This window comes from Anticarsia gemmatalis, chromosome 29, assembly GCF_050436995.1.
Source record: "Anticarsia gemmatalis isolate Benzon Research Colony breed Stoneville strain chromosome 29, ilAntGemm2 primary, whole genome shotgun sequence".
NCBI lineage: Eukaryota > Metazoa > Arthropoda > Insecta > Lepidoptera > Erebidae > Anticarsia > Anticarsia gemmatalis.
The window spans coordinates 1661604-1678826 of record NC_134773.1 but is presented as its reverse complement, the minus strand read 5'-3'; the positions used below and the strand labels follow the sequence as shown (position 1 = coordinate 1678826).

Here is a 17223-nt window from a genome sequence, read left to right as displayed (position 1 = left end):
CGTGTCTTAAAGTTAAAACAAAAAAATAGAATTAAAAAGCAAAATTTACACTCATTTTATAAAGAGATCTCTTTACCGACTGTTATTTATTTGCCAAAGTTTTTTATTCAATTCTTCATTAATTTCGGCGTTCCGTTTTCTTTTCGCTCGTCTCATTTCACTGGAAAAACTCTTTCTGAACGAATGACCTTCTTTATCCAAATTAGTTTGACTTCTAGACGGTTTAAATTCCTTCATTTTAGTAGGTAATGGGACTTTTTTAATAATATAAACTGGTATTTTGTTAAACTTTCTCAAGATTGAATTCTCGTATGCATCCTGAAATTCAATTTCGTCTTTCACTTGAAGACTGGGTCTTAGGATACTTCGCTGAATTCTGGATATATCTTTTTTTACTTGCGGCATTCGGCTTGAAGAGACTGGAAAGAAATAAATACTTACTTAATTATTCATATCATCATGACTGCCTCCGTGGCGCAGTGGTTAAAGGTCACCAAGGCACTATGCGGGAGTTCATGGGTTCGATTCCCACATGGAAGAATTATATGTGCGATCCACAGCCTGGTTGTAGGGTACCTACTTTGTGTCCGTTCGTTTGTATGTTTATAAAAGTCACCTCGCCACAACAGCAAATCTTAGTGCGGGAGACTTTATAAAAAAAAATTAAAGGAAAATCATCATAAATTGTGATGAGTGACCATTTCAGTCTTCTTAGACTCACACACGGGTTACCGGCGACTACCACGAAACAGACCCTTACTGCCGCCGCCGCTATCTAGAAGGCTCATATCTTCAAAACACAATTAGGTTAACTAAACTAAACTAGGTTAACTTTGAAAAAAAAAATATATAAAAAAAAAGAAAAAAAAAACGGAGTTTGTCATAAATAGTGATGAGTGACCATTTCAGTCTCCTTAGACTCACACACGTTACTGACGACAACCACGAAACAGACCCTTACCGCCGCCGCCGCTATCCAGAACTCTCATATATTTAATATACTATTAGGTTAACTAAACTAAACTAGGTTCACTTTTACACACTACTTTAACATATATTTGAGGCGCCCATAGCCAGTTGCGCTCACCGGTAAACGATCTGTGGGCTAAGCAACCCTTGGCGCGGTCATTTCATGGGTCATCGCATAGTGGTTTTGTGTCTTGTGGTAGTTTTTCCTCACTTGAAGACGTCTCGTGGTAGTTTTTCCTCACTTGAAGACGTCTCGTGGTAGTTTTTCCTCACATGAAGACGTCTCGTAGTAGTTTTTCCTCACTTGATGACGTCCCATGGTAGTTTTTCCTCATTTGAAGACGTCTCGTGGTAGTTTTTCCTCATTTGAAGACGTCTCGTGGTAGTTTTTCCTCACTTGAAGACGTCTCGTGGTAGTTTTTCCTCACATGAAGACGTCTCGTGGTAGTTTTTCCTCACTTGAAGACGTGTCATGGTAGATTTTCCTCACTTGAAGACGTGTCATGGTAGTTTTTCCTCACATGAAGACGTCTCGTGGTAGTTTTTCCTCACTTGAAGACACCACTTGGTAATTTTCCTCACATGAAGACGTCTCGTGGTAGTTTTTCCTCACTTGATGACGTCTCGTGGTAGTTTTTCCTCACATGAAGACGTCTCTTGGTAGTTTTTCCTAACTTGAAGACGTTTCGTGGTAGTTTTTCCTCACTTGAAGACGTCTGGTGGTAGATTTTCCTCACTTGAAGACGTCTCGTGGTAGTTTTTCCTCACTTGAAGACACCACTTGGTAGTTTTTCCTCACTTGAAGATGACTCTTGGTAGTTTTTCCTCACTTGACGACGTTTCGTGGTAGTTTTTCCTCACTTGAAGACGTCTCGTGGTAGTTTTTCCTCACTTGATGACGTCTCGTGGTAGTTTTTCCTCACTTGAAGACGTCTCGTGGTAGTTTTTCCTCACTTGAAGACGTCTCGTGGTAGTTTTTCCTCACTTGAAGACGTGTCATGGTAGTTTTTCCTCACTTGAAGATGACTCTTGGTAGTTTTTCCTCACTTGAAGACACCACTTGGTAGTCTTTCCTCACTTGAAGATGACTCGTGGTAGTTTTTCCTCACATGAAGACGTCTCGTGGTAGTTTTTCCTCACTTGAAGACGTGTCATGGTAGTTTTTCCTCACTTGAAGACGTGTCATGGTAGTTTTTCCTCACATGAAGACGTCTCGTGGTAGTTTTTCCTCACATGAAGACGTCTCGTGGTAGTTTTTCCTCGCATGAAGACGTCTCGTGGTAGTTTTTCCTCACTTGAAGACGTCTCGTGGTAGTTTTTCCTCACATGAAGACGTCTCGTGGTAGTTTTTCCTCGCATGAAGACGTCTCGTGGTAGTTTTTCCTCACTTGAAGACGTCTCGTGGTAGTTTTTCCTCACATGAAGACGTCTCGTGGTAGTTTTTCCTTACATGAAGACACCACTTGGTAGTTTTTCCTCACTTGAAGACGTCTCTTGGTAGTTTTTCCTAACTTGAAGACGTTTCGTGGTAGTTTTTCCTCACTTGAAGACGTCTGGTGGTAGATTTTCCTCACTTGAAGACGTCTCGTGGTAGTTTTTCCTCACTTGAAGACGTGTCATGGTAGTTTTTCCTCACTTGAAGATGACTCTTGGTAGTTTTTCCTCACTTGAAGACACCACTTGGTAGTCTTTCCTCACTTGAAGATGACTCGTGGTAGTTTTTCCTCACATGAAGACGTCTCGTGGTAGTTTTTCCTCACTTGAAGACGTGTCATGGTAGTTTTTCCTCACTTGAAGACGTGTCATGGTAGTTTTTCCTCACATGAAGACGTCTCGTGGTAGTTTTTCCTCACTTGAAGACGTCTCGTGGTAGTTTTTCCTCACATGAAGACGTCTCGTGGTAGTTTTTCCTTACATGAAGACACCACTTGGTAGTTTTTCCTCACTTGAAGACACCACTTGGTAATTTTCCTCACATGAAGACGTCTCGTGGTAGTTTTTCCTCACTTGATGACGTCTCGTGGTAGTTTTTCCTCACATGAAGACGTCTCTTGGTAGTTTTTCCTAACTTGAAGACGTTTCGTGGTAGTTTTTCCTCACTTGAAGACGTCTGGTGGTAGATTTTCCTCACTTGAAGACGTCTCGTGGTAGTTTTTCCTCACTTGAAGACGACTGGTGGTAGATTTTCCTCACTCGAAGACGTTCTCATGGTAGTTTTTCCTCACATGAAGACGTCTCTTGGTAGTTTTTCCTCACTTGAAGACGTCTCTTGGTAGTTTTTCCTCACTCGAAGACGTTCTCATGGTAGTTTTTCGTCACTCGAAGACGTTCTCATGGTTTTTTTTTCCTCACTCGAAGACGTTCTCATGGTAGTTTTTCCTCACATGAAGACGTGATGAAGACGTCTCATGGTAGTTTTTCCTCACTCGAAGACGGTCTCATGGTAGTTTTTCCTCACATGAAGACGTCTCTTGGTAGTTTTTCCTCACTCGAAGACGGTCTCATGGTAGTTTTTCCTCACATGAAGACGTCTCTTGGTAGTTTTTCCTCACTCGAAGACGTCTCTTGGTAGTTTTTCCTCACATGAAGACGTCTCTTGGTAGTTTTTCCTCACTTGAAGACGTCTCTTGGTAGTTTTTCCTCACTCGAAGACGTTCTCATGGTAGTTTTTCGTCACTCGAAGACGTTCTCATGGTTTTTTTTTCCTCACTCGAAGACGTTCTCATGGTAGTTTTTCCTCACATGAAGACGTGATGAAGACGTCTCATGGTAGTTTTTCCTCACTCGAAGACGGTCTCATGGTAGTTTTTCCTCACATGAAGACGTCTCTTGGTAGTTTTTCCTCACTCGAAGACGGTCTCATGGTAGTTTTTCCTCACATGAAGACGTCTCTTGGTAGTTTTTCCTCACTCGAAGACGTCTCTTGGTAGTTTTTCCTCACTTGAAGACGTCTCGTGGTAGTTTTTCCTCACTTAAAGACGTATCGTGGTAGTTTTTCCTCACTTGAAGACGTCTGGTGGTAGATTTTCCTCTCTTGAAGACGTCTCGTGGTAGTTTTTCCTCACTTGAAGACGTCTCGTGGTAGTTTTTCCTCACTTGATGACGTCTCATGGTAGTTTTTCCTCACATGAAGACGTGATGAAGACGTCTCATGGTAGTTTTTCCTCACATGAAGACGTGATGAAGACGGTCTCATGGTAGTTTTTCCTCATTTGAAGTTTATAAATCTATTCAATAGTGTCAAAACTCATACAAAGAAATTGCTATTGAATAGATAAACTACCGCTAAATGTACCTCAGAAACCGGGGGCTAAACAATCAAACATACATTTGAGGCGCCCATAGCCAGTTGCGCTCACCGGTAAACCATCTGTGGGTTAAGCAACCCTCGGCGCGGTCATTCCATAGATGGGTGACCTCAAAGTGCTATCTGAGATGGCCGTATTCGTGCTTAGGAAGGCACGTAAAAAGTCGGTCCCGGCTGTTGTCTACTAAGATAACAGTCGTTAAGGCATGTCAAAGGCCTCTCTGGCGGCTTGAACAACTTCGACACGACCGGTGAGAGGTCAGAAGCAGGACTTAGGGCTTTACGTGCTTAATCTTCTTGACAAAAAGCTAAGGAATACCTGGTCTGGGATTCGAACCTGAGACGTCTGCGCGATAGTTGCTTACACTACCGACTGCGCCACAGAGGCAGTATATTTATTACAGCTCAATATGTTAAATTAATATACTGTCCTAACGATTAGAGCCTTTCAAATTAAGCAAATGTTATATCAATCAATTAAAATCAGATAAAATATACTTAAACTAAGAATAACAGTACAATTCACAAACGTTAGTTGACGTAATGCATTCAAAAAAAAGAAACAAAAGTAGCCGCCATTTTTTTCTTTTTATGCCTTTCTTTTTCGGCAGCTTCACTTGATGTTGCCTGATTGCCAACAAATATTTTATGCATATAAAATGAAAAACATAATAATTTACCTACCTGTTAGAAAAACGGAAGAAACTATTAAAAATATATTTACTCCAACCATTTTTTAAATAAAACACTATTTTTTTACGGCATAATGACTTTCAGCCTCTAATGTCAACGTCATATGGCAGCCATATTGTTATAATGTAATTGGTACCTAGCTCAATTTTTATAGTACATCATGTAGGATGATAATTAAAAATGTTATTAAATGCAGTCGGCCGAGAAATTCGATTAAATGTACATATATCTGCCTAACAAGTTAGTACAGAGAGAAAGAGAGAGATAGATAGAAAGAGACGATAAAAGAGGTATAGATGTCAAAGGCCTTCGCTGAACAAATTTGACACACTACTCGAGCCATTACAAACGAGCGAACTACGTCATTTTATATTACTCTCTTCATATTATTATCTATATCTACATTTTATATTACTCTCTTCAGTAGTTTTTCCTTACATGAAGACACCACTTGGTAGTTTTTCCTCACTTGAAGACGTCTCTTGGTAGTTTTTCCTAACTTGAAGACGTTTCGTGGTAGTTTTTCCTCACTTGAAGACGTCTGGTGGTAGATTTTCCTCACTTGAAGACGTCTCGTGGTAGTTTTTCCTCACTTGAAGACGTGTCATGGTAGTTTTTCCTCACTTGAAGATGACTCTTGGTAGTTTTTCCTCACTTGAAGACACCACTTGGTAGTCTTTCCTCACTTGAAGATGACTCGTGGTAGTTTTTCCTCACATGAAGACGTCTCGTGGTAGTTTTTCCTCACTTGAAGACGTGTCATGGTAGTTTTTCCTCACTTGAAGACGTGTCATGGTAGTTTTTCCTCACATGAAGACGTCTCGTGGTAGTTTTTCCTCACTTGAAGACGTCTCGTGGTAGTTTTTCCTCACATGAAGACGTCTCGTGGTAGTTTTTCCTTACATGAAGACACCACTTGGTAGTTTTTCCTCACTTGAAGACACCACTTGGTAATTTTCCTCACATGAAGACGTCTCGTGGTAGTTTTTCCTCACTTGATGACGTCTCGTGGTAGTTTTTCCTCACATGAAGACGTCTCTTGGTAGTTTTTCCTAACTTGAAGACGTTTCGTGGTAGTTTTTCCTCACTTGAAGACGTCTGGTGGTAGATTTTCCTCACTTGAAGACGTCTCGTGGTAGTTTTTCCTCACTTGAAGACGACTGGTGGTAGATTTTCCTCACTCGAAGACGTTCTCATGGTAGTTTTTCCTCACATGAAGACGTCTCTTGGTAGTTTTTCCTCACTTGAAGACGTCTCTTGGTAGTTTTTCCTCACTCGAAGACGTTCTCATGGTAGTTTTTCGTCACTCGAAGACGTTCTCATGGTTTTTTTTTCCTCACTCGAAGACGTTCTCATGGTAGTTTTTCCTCACATGAAGACGTGATGAAGACGTCTCATGGTAGTTTTTCCTCACTCGAAGACGGTCTCATGGTAGTTTTTCCTCACATGAAGACGTCTCTTGGTAGTTTTTCCTCACTCGAAGACGGTCTCATGGTAGTTTTTCCTCACATGAAGACGTCTCTTGGTAGTTTTTCCTCACTCGAAGACGTCTCTTGGTAGTTTTTCCTCACATGAAGACGTCTCTTGGTAGTTTTTCCTCACTTGAAGACGTCTCTTGGTAGTTTTTCCTCACTCGAAGACGTTCTCATGGTAGTTTTTCGTCACTCGAAGACGTTCTCATGGTAGTTTTTCCTCACTCGAAGACGTTCTCATGGTAGTTTTTCCTCACATGAAGACGTGATGAAGACGTCTCATGGTAGTTTTTCCTCACTCGAAGACGGTCTCATGGTAGTTTTTCCTCACATGAAGACGTCTCTTGGTAGTTTTTCCTCACTCGAAGACGGTCTCATGGTAGTTTTTCCTCACATGAAGACGTCTCTTGGTAGTTTTTCCTCACTCGAAGACGTCTCTTGGTAGTTTTTCCTCACTTGAAGACGTCTCGTGGTAGTTTTTCCTCACTTAAAGACGTATCGTGGTAGTTTTTCCTCACTTGAAGACGTCTGGTGGTAGATTTTCCTCTCTTGAAGACGTCTCGTGGTAGTTTTTCCTCACTTGAAGACGTCTCGTGGTAGTTTTTCCTCACTTGATGACGTCTCATGGTAGTTTTTCCTCACATGAAGACGTGATGAAGACGTCTCATGGTAGTTTTTCCTCACATGAAGACGTGATGAAGACGGTCTCATGGTAGTTTTTCCTCATTTGAAGTTTATAAATCTATTCAATAGTGTCAAAACTCATACAAAGAAATTGCTATTGAATAGATAAACTACCGCTAAATGTACCTCAGAAACCGGGGGCTAAACAATCAAACATACATTTGAGGCGCCCATAGCCAGTTGCGCTCACCGGTAAACCATCTGTGGGTTAAGCAACCCTCGGCGCGGTCATTCCATAGATGGGTGACCTCAAAGTGCTATCTGAGATGGCCGTATTCGTGCTTAGGAAGGCACGTAAAAAGTCGGTCCCGGCTGTTGTCTACTAAGATAACAGTCGTTAAGGCATGTCAAAGGCCTCTCTGGCGGCTTGAACAACTTCGACACGACCGGTGAGAGGTCAGAAGCAGGACTTAGGGCTTTACGTGCTTAATCTTCTTGACAAAAAGCTAAGGAATACCTGGTCTGGGATTCGAACCTGAGACGTCTGCGCGATAGTTGCTTACACTACCGACTGCGCCACAGAGGCAGTATATTTATTACAGCTCAATATGTTAAATTAATATACTGTCCTAACGATTAGAGCCTTTCAAATTAAGCAAATGTTATATCAATCAATTAAAATCAGATAAAATATACTTAAACTAAGAATAACAGTACAATTCACAAACGTTAGTTGACGTAATGCATTAAAAAAAAAAAACAAAAGTAGCCGCCATTTTTTTCTTTTTATGCCTTTCTTTTTCGGCAGCTTCACTTGATGTTGCCTGATTGCCAACAAATATTTTATGCATATAAAATAAAAAAAAAATAATCTACCTGTTAGAAAAACGGAAGACACTATTAAAAATATATTTACTCCAACCATTTTTTAAATAAAACACTATTTTTTTACGACATAATGACTTTCAGCCTCTAATGTCAACGTCATATGGCAGCCATATTGTTATAACGAAATTGGTACCTTGATCAATTTTTATAGTAAATGTAGGATAATAATTAAAAATGTTATTAAATGCAGTCGGCCGAGAAATTCGATTAAATGTACCTACATATATCTGCCTAACAACTTAGTACAGAGAGAAAGAGAGAGAGAGAGAGATATAGATAGAAAGAGACGATAAAAGAGGTATAGATGTCAAAGGCCTTCGCTGAACAAATTTGACACAATACTCGAGCCATTACAAACGAGCGAATTACATTTTATATTACTCTCTCACTGGCGCCCATAGCCAGGTGCGCTCACCGGTAAACGATCTGTGAGTTAAGCAACCGTTGGCGCGGTCATTCTATAGACGGCTGACCGCATATTTGAGCTGGGCGTCTTCATGCTTCGGAGGGCACGTAAAAAGTCGGTCCCGGTTGTTTACTAAGATAACAGTCGTTAAGCCACGTCAAATACCTTTCGGGCGGCTTGAACAACTTTGACACTAGGTTGACCACTAACCATACGATAAGAAGACTCTCTCACTTGCAATTACGTCATGTCACATTACTATGATTCTTTTGATTATCATGTAGTACGCACGATTGTAATGGCCCGAGTATGGGCCCGTTCCCACTATGTCGTGACGACAGATAATCGTGTAGTTTTAAGTGTCGTGGCTTATATGTTTAAATGGAGGTGTTCACATATAGAACGACACGACTTACTGTCGTCTACGACATTGTTTGCAGTGACGACAGATTATCGTGACAGTGGGGATGGCTAGATACGACAGTCACTAAACGATAAAATTATTTGGCGACAAGCAATCGTTATAATGGGAACAGCTAGAGACGACAGTCGTCCAACGATAAATTAATCGTTACGACATCGTGGGAACGCGCCCTAAAGGTGAACCACTAACTACGATGAAATAAAACAATTTTTTTGATTTGATGCATACAATATAATAATAAACTCATATATCTACTAGTCACAATAAAATACAACAAACATTATAATTAACACCTATTTTACGTATATTTTCTATAAAAATAAATATTTTATAAATTTCACAACTTGGAATTTTTATGCGAATATTTTGATAAGTTCTCAAGTTTTGGCTTCAGGCAGGAAATTGTAAGATGAATAAACCCATTAAAGTCCCACTGCTGGGCAAGAGTCTCCTCCAGTAATGAGGGAGGGGTTAGGCCTTGAGTCCACCAGGCTGGCCAATTGCGGGGACTTTGCATACCTTCAAGAACTGTTCTAAACAACTCTCAGGCATGCAAGGTTGCATCACGATGTTTTCCTTTACCGTTGGAACAAGTGATAATTATTTTACAAACCTAAGAGCTTTAAAGTTGAGCTGCCTACCAAAATTACGTATAATTAACTAATGTTATACATCAATTCTTACAAAAAATCCGACTTTAATGCTAGCACCAGCTGTCAAATAAAAAAAGGATCACCAAAATCTGTTTATCTATTTTTTTTTGTAATAAACTCACATGAAAAAACAATTGTCGACTTTAAGTCGGTAAAACTACAGTATTTTTAAAGTCGGTAAAAATTAAAGTCGATTTGAAGTCGGTAAAATGTCCATACCTACTTTTTCGAAGTTGGTAAGAAATAATGTAGATTTGAAGTCGTTAAAATTACCATAGCTATATGAAGTCGGTTTAAAAATATGTAAAAACTACATAGTACTTATCTATGAAAGTAATATATTATTATTTATTTAACGATATCTTTGGAACATAAAATTCGGACAGCTAGTTTCGCCCCTCGACTTCGCCCGAAAATATCTATATATGCTAAGGCTCTCTACTAAGTTGTCAAACTATAGTAGAACCAAAACGACTATCGACAACCGACAATCGACTATCGGCAATCGACTATCGACTATCGCAAAAATTTATAAGATATTTATTTATTTATTAAACAAATATCTTTATTACAGTTATTTAGTAGATGTTCCACAAAAATACCTACTGATACAGTTTGACTGTAGAATCGAAAACATAAAATTACAATATATTAACTATAATTAATCAGGATAATCTGATCAGCGCCTCTAGCGGTTGTCCTAAGAACTAATTTTGCTATCTAAATATATAAAAACAAATTGCTGTTCGTTAGTCTCGCTAAAACTCGTGAACGGCTGGACCGATTTGGCTAATTTTGGTCTTGAATTATTTGTGGAAGTACAGAGGTGTTAAAGGTGAATAAATTTGCAAATGCGGGGTATTAAATAAAAACAAGAAAGCGTGAGCGGAGCTGCGCGGGTCAGCTAGAACATTATAAATGTTCCCTCGATACTCGACCATACCGTCTGTAGAAAATCGCGCTATTTCAACTAGCTGTCCAAAAATCATGTCCGAAGACCATAGTCCTTATTCTATGCGTCTCCATCATCAGCTTCTGGCGTCGTTGATGGTCTCCGGCACCTGGATCTCGAGCCCGTCCAGGTCTTTCGTCAGGGTGATCTGACAGCCGAGGCGGGAAGTGTCTGTTAAACCGTAGGCCAGGTCTAGCATGTCACGTTCCTCGTCGCAAGCTTCTTCGGGCAGTCTGGAGAGAAAAAATGTTTATAATAGCAGTGATAGCTGAGTGGTTTATGCATGCTGCCGTCCTCTAACTATAATGCCGTTATCTACAAAAACAATTTTTCGAGATATTCGATAAAAAGGCGCGAGAAAAGTTTTTATATGAGTATTGACACTATTGAATAGATAAACTACCGTTAAATGTACCTCAGAAACCGGGGGTATGTCAGTCACCTTTGAGTTATTTATATTTAGACACTAGCTCACCCGCGCAACATCGCTTGCGTCACATTAGAGAGAATGGGTCAAAATTTTCCACCGTTTTTGTAAAATTTTTACTGGTACTCTGCTCCAATTGGTCGTAGCGTAATGATATATAGCCTATAGTCTTCCTCAATAAGTGGACTATCAAACACTGAAATTTTTTTTCACTTTGGGCCAGTAGTTCCTGAAATAAGCGCGTTCAAACAAACAAACAATCAAACAAACAAACTTTTCAGCTTTATAATATTAGTGTAGATAATAATGACAAATGTTACCTATTAAAGTCATCAGGTTTGAGCACAACATGGCAGGTGGAGCACGTAAGGGTGCCCTCACAGGCGCCGTAGCCCTCGATGTTCAGGTCATTGTTGACGACCACGTCCAGGAGGGTGTCTCCCACCTTCGCCTCCGTCTCCAGGCGCTTGCCGTCGTGCAGGACGAATGTCACTTTCACCCTGAAATAACATCATGCCTGTAAGACTTGCTACACCCATATTAGACCTATGACCTCCTATATCCTATGACCTATTGGTTGAAATAAAAAGTTATTATTATTAAAATTATGTTCGTCTTTTTCATATCTCGGGACTAGAGTCCCGGACATTTGGAAGGCGTGCGTGGGGCCGAAGCCAACACGTAGAGACCCTTTCTAGACGGTTTTAATCTTTCAATAATGTGTGTTGTCACAATCCGGAGATTATCCCTATTTACACCATATATGTTAATAATATATTTCTCTACACAAAAAAGCCCGATATTTGGGTACCTCATGAGCTCACTGAAAGAAACCTAATGAACCGTGTACTCTTTTGTGACTCTTGACGGCCAAGAGATTTTATATTATATTAAATTATATAGATATAAATATGTATTTATAAGAAATTCTCTATAAACGTATGTTTTATTGTAATTATCATGTTTGCAGGGGCCGAAACAAGTTCCGAGGTCGAAAATACTGATTTTACTGACCAAAAATTCAAAAATACTGACCAAATACAGACCATTTCTAAACCATTTTTCGGGTGAATGGTGAGAAATAAGAAAAATACTGTCGAATTGAGAAGTCAAAATCCTTTTTTTAAGTTGGTTACAAAGCTTATTTTCGGTTATTGGTCTCCACCATCCCCATAGTCAACCAGCACCGCCTTTGTATTGGGTTAAAAAGCTTTGTTAGTAAAGTTTTCAATCAGGTCTTAAGAATTTTCGATCAGGTATTACGAATTTTCAATCATGTCTTACGAATTTTCAATCAGGTCTTACGAATTACGATCAGGTCTTACGAATTTTTGATCAGGTCTTACGAATTTTCAATCATGTCTTACGAATTTTCAATCAGGTCTTACGAATTTTCAATCAGGTCTTACGAATTACGATCAGGTCTTACGAATTTTTGATCAGGTCTTACGAATTTTCAATCATGTCTTACGAATTTTCAATCAGGTCTTACGAATTACGATCAGGTCTTACGAATTTTTGATCAGGTCTTACGAATTTTCAATCAGGTCTTACGAATTTTCAATCATGTCTTACGAATTTTCAATCAGGTCTTACGAATTTTCAATCAGGTCTTACGAATTACGATCAGGTCTTACGAATTTTTGATCAGGTCTTACGAATTTTCAATCATGTCTTACGAATTTTCAATCAGGTCTTACGAATTACGATCAGGTCTTACGAATTTTTGATCAGGTCTTACGAATTTTCAATCAGGTCTTACGAATTTTCGATCAGGTCGCGTGTCTTGACGCGAGTTTAGAAGTTTTTACCAATTCCAATAAAAGTGCGCAACGGCGCTAAAGAATTTTCACTTCAAAAATATTGATTTCAAAAAAATAGTTAATTTTAGTTTGCTATTCTATTGAAGTCATGTGATGCTTCAATACATGTATATGTTACTGTAAAAGCCCGAACGGTGGTAAATCCTAAGATTTTCCGGTATAACCTAAGATTTACCAACTCGCAATGGTAAAAGTCCGAAAAATTCTTTTATTTCGGACTTTTACCTATATTCACTTGATGATGTCGAGATGTCGCCGGAGCCGGGCTCCTCCTTCTGGGTGGTTAAAAAAAAATAACCACGAAGGCTAAGGTGGGAGCTCCGCTTCGCTCGCTCCCACCCTAGCCTTCTAACCTAACCTACCCATGTCGCTATGCCCAAAACTCCTTCTTTATAACAATGTCACAGTATATAATTATACCGTGAATTAGTTATAAACATAGTTATGAAGGAGGATTTTCTTATATATCGTAACATAGTTTTTAAACTCTGGCTTGTTCGGACTTTTACCATTGAGAGTTGGTAAATCTTAGGTTTTACCGGAAAATCTTAGGATTTACCACCGTTCGGGCTTTTACAGTAACATATATATTACGTAGATCATCCACATAGTATCGAGAGCATCCAAAGCAGCCCTCTGATATCATTACTGGGCAAATCGAGAATGTAAGATTGGCCAACAGTAGAGGGAAACAAAAAAAAATCGTTGAGTTTGGAAAAATACTGACTATACTGACCGATTTTCTAAAATACTGACTTTTACTGACCAGGTCCAAAAATACTGACTTTTACTGACTTTACTGACCTATTTCGGCCCCTGTGTTTGTCATCATATTATTATCACACACTTCAGTAACAGATAACCTTCAATTCATAGTATTTTGTCGTTATAGTTAACTATCTCTGTGCGGAAGCACATGTAACTACTACAAGGTCTCTGATTTGATTCCCAGGTTGGGCCAAGTGTTATTAGTTTTTTCTAATCCATCCTACTAATATTATAAATGCGAAAGTTTGTGAGAATATATGTACGGATGTATGTTACTCAATCACGCAAATTGTATATAAGTAACTGAAGACCCAGAATAACACATAGGCTATTTATCCCGAAGTTCCCGAGGGATCGGGATTTACACGGGAAGGGTTTCCACGCGGACGTAGTCGCGGGCGGCCACTAGTATTAGAATATTTCTCAATAGTAGTCCAGAGTTTGGAAACGTGCCCTGTATATGACAATAGCCTCGCTCCTTAATACATGGGATTAACATTATTAATGGCGAAACGTGGGTGTATTTTATACACTGCCTAAATCTTGTGGTATAAACGTGATATTCCATACACCTCTGCTAAATTGGGTATAATAATATGATGATGAACAATGCCCGGTTTCTGAGGTACATTTAGCGGTAGTACCTCAGAAACCGGGGGTAAATCAGTAAATGTATTAAATAGTAGTTTAGAGGACAATGCATGTAAAAGATGAAAAACTGATATTACAATGGTAACATATTTATCTACAAAATTATTACATTATATGTTATAAACTGAGATATGACGTCAGAGCATTCCATAAATTACCATTTTCATAAAATAGTAATTGCTTTTCAAATAAAAGTTTTATGAGTAAAAGATTAACAATACATATGCATGCATACATGAAATCACGGCCTTTCAGGGTACGCTACCCAAATCGTATATTTAAATTTCATTTCATTTTTAAATTGATTTAATTTATTTGTATATAAAATTCTCGCATCACAGTTTTCGTTCATACTCCTCCGAAACGGCTTGACCGATTCTCATGAAATTTTGTTTGCATATTAAGTAGGTCTGAGAATCGGCCAACATCTATTTTTCATGCTCCTAAGTGACACTTTTTTTTAAATTTTTTATAGCTAAACAATGTTTGCCGGGTCAGCTAGTTTATTTATATTATGACCTATGTGTGTTCGGTAGTGTTGGTAGCAGCTCCTTACATCATCAATGATTTATACCTAATAGAAATATTGTTAAAACCATTTGACGATTAAAAAGCGTGGCCAGGAGTTTGTTGGCAGCTCTTCTCATAAATAAGAACTGGCGGTAAATTCACTCTCTGTATCATTGACTATCATAAGTGTCAGCATTTGACCTATATGAATAAATGATTTGATTTTGATTTTTAGTAAGTTTGAAGTAGCCTATGTCCTTTCTCGGGTATCAAAATATCTCCATACCAAATTTCATGCAAATTGGTTCAGTAGTTTAGGCGTGTTTGAGTAACAGACAGACAGAGTTACTTTCGCATTTATAATATTAGTATGGATTATATCTAACATAGCAACAGGGAGGACCAACATAGTAACTACCAATCTAACTGGCAGGAAACTGCTTTATTAAATAATAATGTCCTACCGTGACATGGCCATGACAGGCAATTTAAAATTGACATTATATATAACACTTTTTATTGACTGCCTCCGTAGCGCAGTGGTTGAGGTCGACACGCCATCATCGCGCTATTGCGTCGGGAGGTCGTTCGATTCCCACACGAGACAATTATTTGTGCGATCCATAAATTGTTTCAAGTCTGGTTGTGCTTTGTGTCCGTTGTTTGTATGTTTGTAAAAGTCCCCGCGACAAAAGAGCAATTCTTAGTGTGGGAGATGTCTTAAATAAAAAATGACCCGCGCAATTTCGCTTGCGTCACATAAGAGAGAATGGGTCATAATTTTTTCCCGTTTTTGTAACATTTTTAGCTAGTACTCTGCTCCTATTGGTCGTAGCGTGATGATATATTATTGTAGCCTATAGCCTTCCTCAATTATAGGCTACCCTATAAAATATAGTAAAATAATTCTTCAATTCGTCCCCATAGTTCCTGAGATTGGCGCGTTCAAACAAACAAACTCTTCAGCTTTATAATATTAGTATAGATATGACTGACTCCGTGGCGCAATGGTTAAGGTCGTCACGCCTCTATCACCGCGTCGGGAGATTGTGGGTTCGATTCCCAACAATTTATTTGAGAAATCCATAAATTTAAAGTTGTTTCAGCTCTGGCAGCACTTTTCAAATTCAAATTCTTTATTGCTCTCTTGTGTTACAAAGGTGATACATATAGGTTATAGATTATAGTGTCAACATGAACCCTGTAAGGGCGTAGCAATATAATAGAATTTTTTCTTACACTACTGTCTTATTCCTATTTTATTTTCTATTATTATTGTTCTACATAAAATAATACAAACACACGACGTAAGGATACAAAGTACAACCATACCAGTAACAACTATTTGTGGATCAAATAATTGTTATGTTCGGGAATCAAACCCACCACCTCCTGACACAATAGTAACCCCATGGCAACTTAAACAACTGCAGCAGTTTGCATGCAGTTTTTTATTAGTACCAGGTTTTCCTGTGCACTGTACTAAAGAATCCTTAAATGCAGTCTCCACTTTCAAAGAGTCAGAAGCTATTTTAAAACACATATTTGAAGATATAAAAAAACAGTTATTTGACACAAAAAACTAAGGTTCAAATTAGAATTTCAAAATAGGTATTAAGAAAAAAGTGTCATGAAAAATGTTTAAATTATTTATAAGACTTAGTTGTAATAATATTCAGGTAGGACCTTATGCAATAAATTAAAAGAATATTTAAAATTATTTCCGCGCTATGTTTTTTTTTTACGAAAACGAAATAAGATTTTTATCTATCTGACAAATTTTTAAGCATCACTTTAGACTCAAAAATAGTACTTGTTTTATGTATTAAGTAGTTTTTAATGACGTTATAATATTTTACAAGTATCGGAGAAGTGGTTAAACTGATTACACTGACCTTGCTGGACACAACTACTAACTTACACGCAAATTTTAATGCGTGTAAAATATATGAATGTAACAAAAAAATGTACTCACTTTTCGTCTTTTAATGCTAATTCTGTCGTCGATAATGGCGCTATACATCTTTGGTTGCTAAAACTTGATGGTACACCGTTGTTTTTCACCAAAGAGCGTAAATTTTTCGCTGATAAGTTCTTCACAAAGTTTCGTAACATTTTGCGATGGTTTACTGAGTCGTGTTACCGTTCAAAACCGATGAATCACTGCAAGAAACACTACCGTATATTAAATAATTCGACGAGATAACAGCCAATAGATCTGTGATAATAAATGTATGATAATTTCACAAAATATTCTTGACCTTACGTTTTTTAGGTTACTCAAAATTCGTTCCGTTATTGACATTGAAAACATAGATGTCACAAGTTGTCAAATATTATTTCAACTATTTTCTAGGATTCGTTATTTTATATTCTTGTTACTAAATGATGTATTATTACAGTTATTTCTTTACATTTGCTATAATTTCGATGATAACAACGCAAAACTTTTTTTTCTAGGGCGGTATAAGTTGCTAAATGGCTAGATTTTTATGCGTAGAATGGAGTCTAAAATCTAGACGTTGGCAGTCCGTTTTGTAGTTGCTCGGAACCGGTTTATCTACCAGCTGATATTTTAATATCAGAGATTCAATAACTATACGCTTGTGATTGTGAAAGCTTTATGTATCATAGAATAATTTTCAATTTTATAACT

General features: G+C 38.2%; 1 protein-coding gene and 1 long non-coding RNA gene across 3 annotated transcripts; both read right to left on the bottom strand.

Moving 5' to 3' along the window:
- Positions 1 to 44: 44 nt before the first annotated feature.
- LOC142985159 (uncharacterized) lies at positions 45 to 8062 on the bottom strand. Its single transcript, XR_012960187.1, has 2 exons — positions 7942 to 8062; positions 45 to 419 (listed from the first exon to the last, which is right to left on the bottom strand). It is a non-coding gene; the product is annotated as an uncharacterized LOC142985159 (long non-coding RNA).
- A 913-nt stretch (positions 8063 to 8975) lies between these two features.
- Fdx2 (Adrenodoxin-like protein 2, mitochondrial Ferredoxin 2) lies at positions 8976 to 16906 on the bottom strand. Of its 2 annotated transcripts, none has more exons than XM_076133270.1 (4): positions 16834 to 16906; positions 16543 to 16730; positions 11136 to 11315; positions 8976 to 10621 (listed from the first exon to the last, which is right to left on the bottom strand). In XM_076133270.1, exons 2-4 carry the CDS (start codon positions 16680 to 16682, stop codon positions 10465 to 10467), a joined length of 477 nt encoding a protein of 158 aa, XP_075989385.1. In that variant the 5' UTR covers positions 16683 to 16730; positions 16834 to 16906; the 3' UTR covers positions 8976 to 10464. The 2 variants fall into 2 exon arrangements, with proteins under 2 accessions (XP_075989385.1, XP_075989386.1); XM_076133271.1 differs by having other exon boundaries at positions 16829 to 16846.
- Between the last annotated feature and the right edge of the window lie 317 nt (positions 16907 to 17223).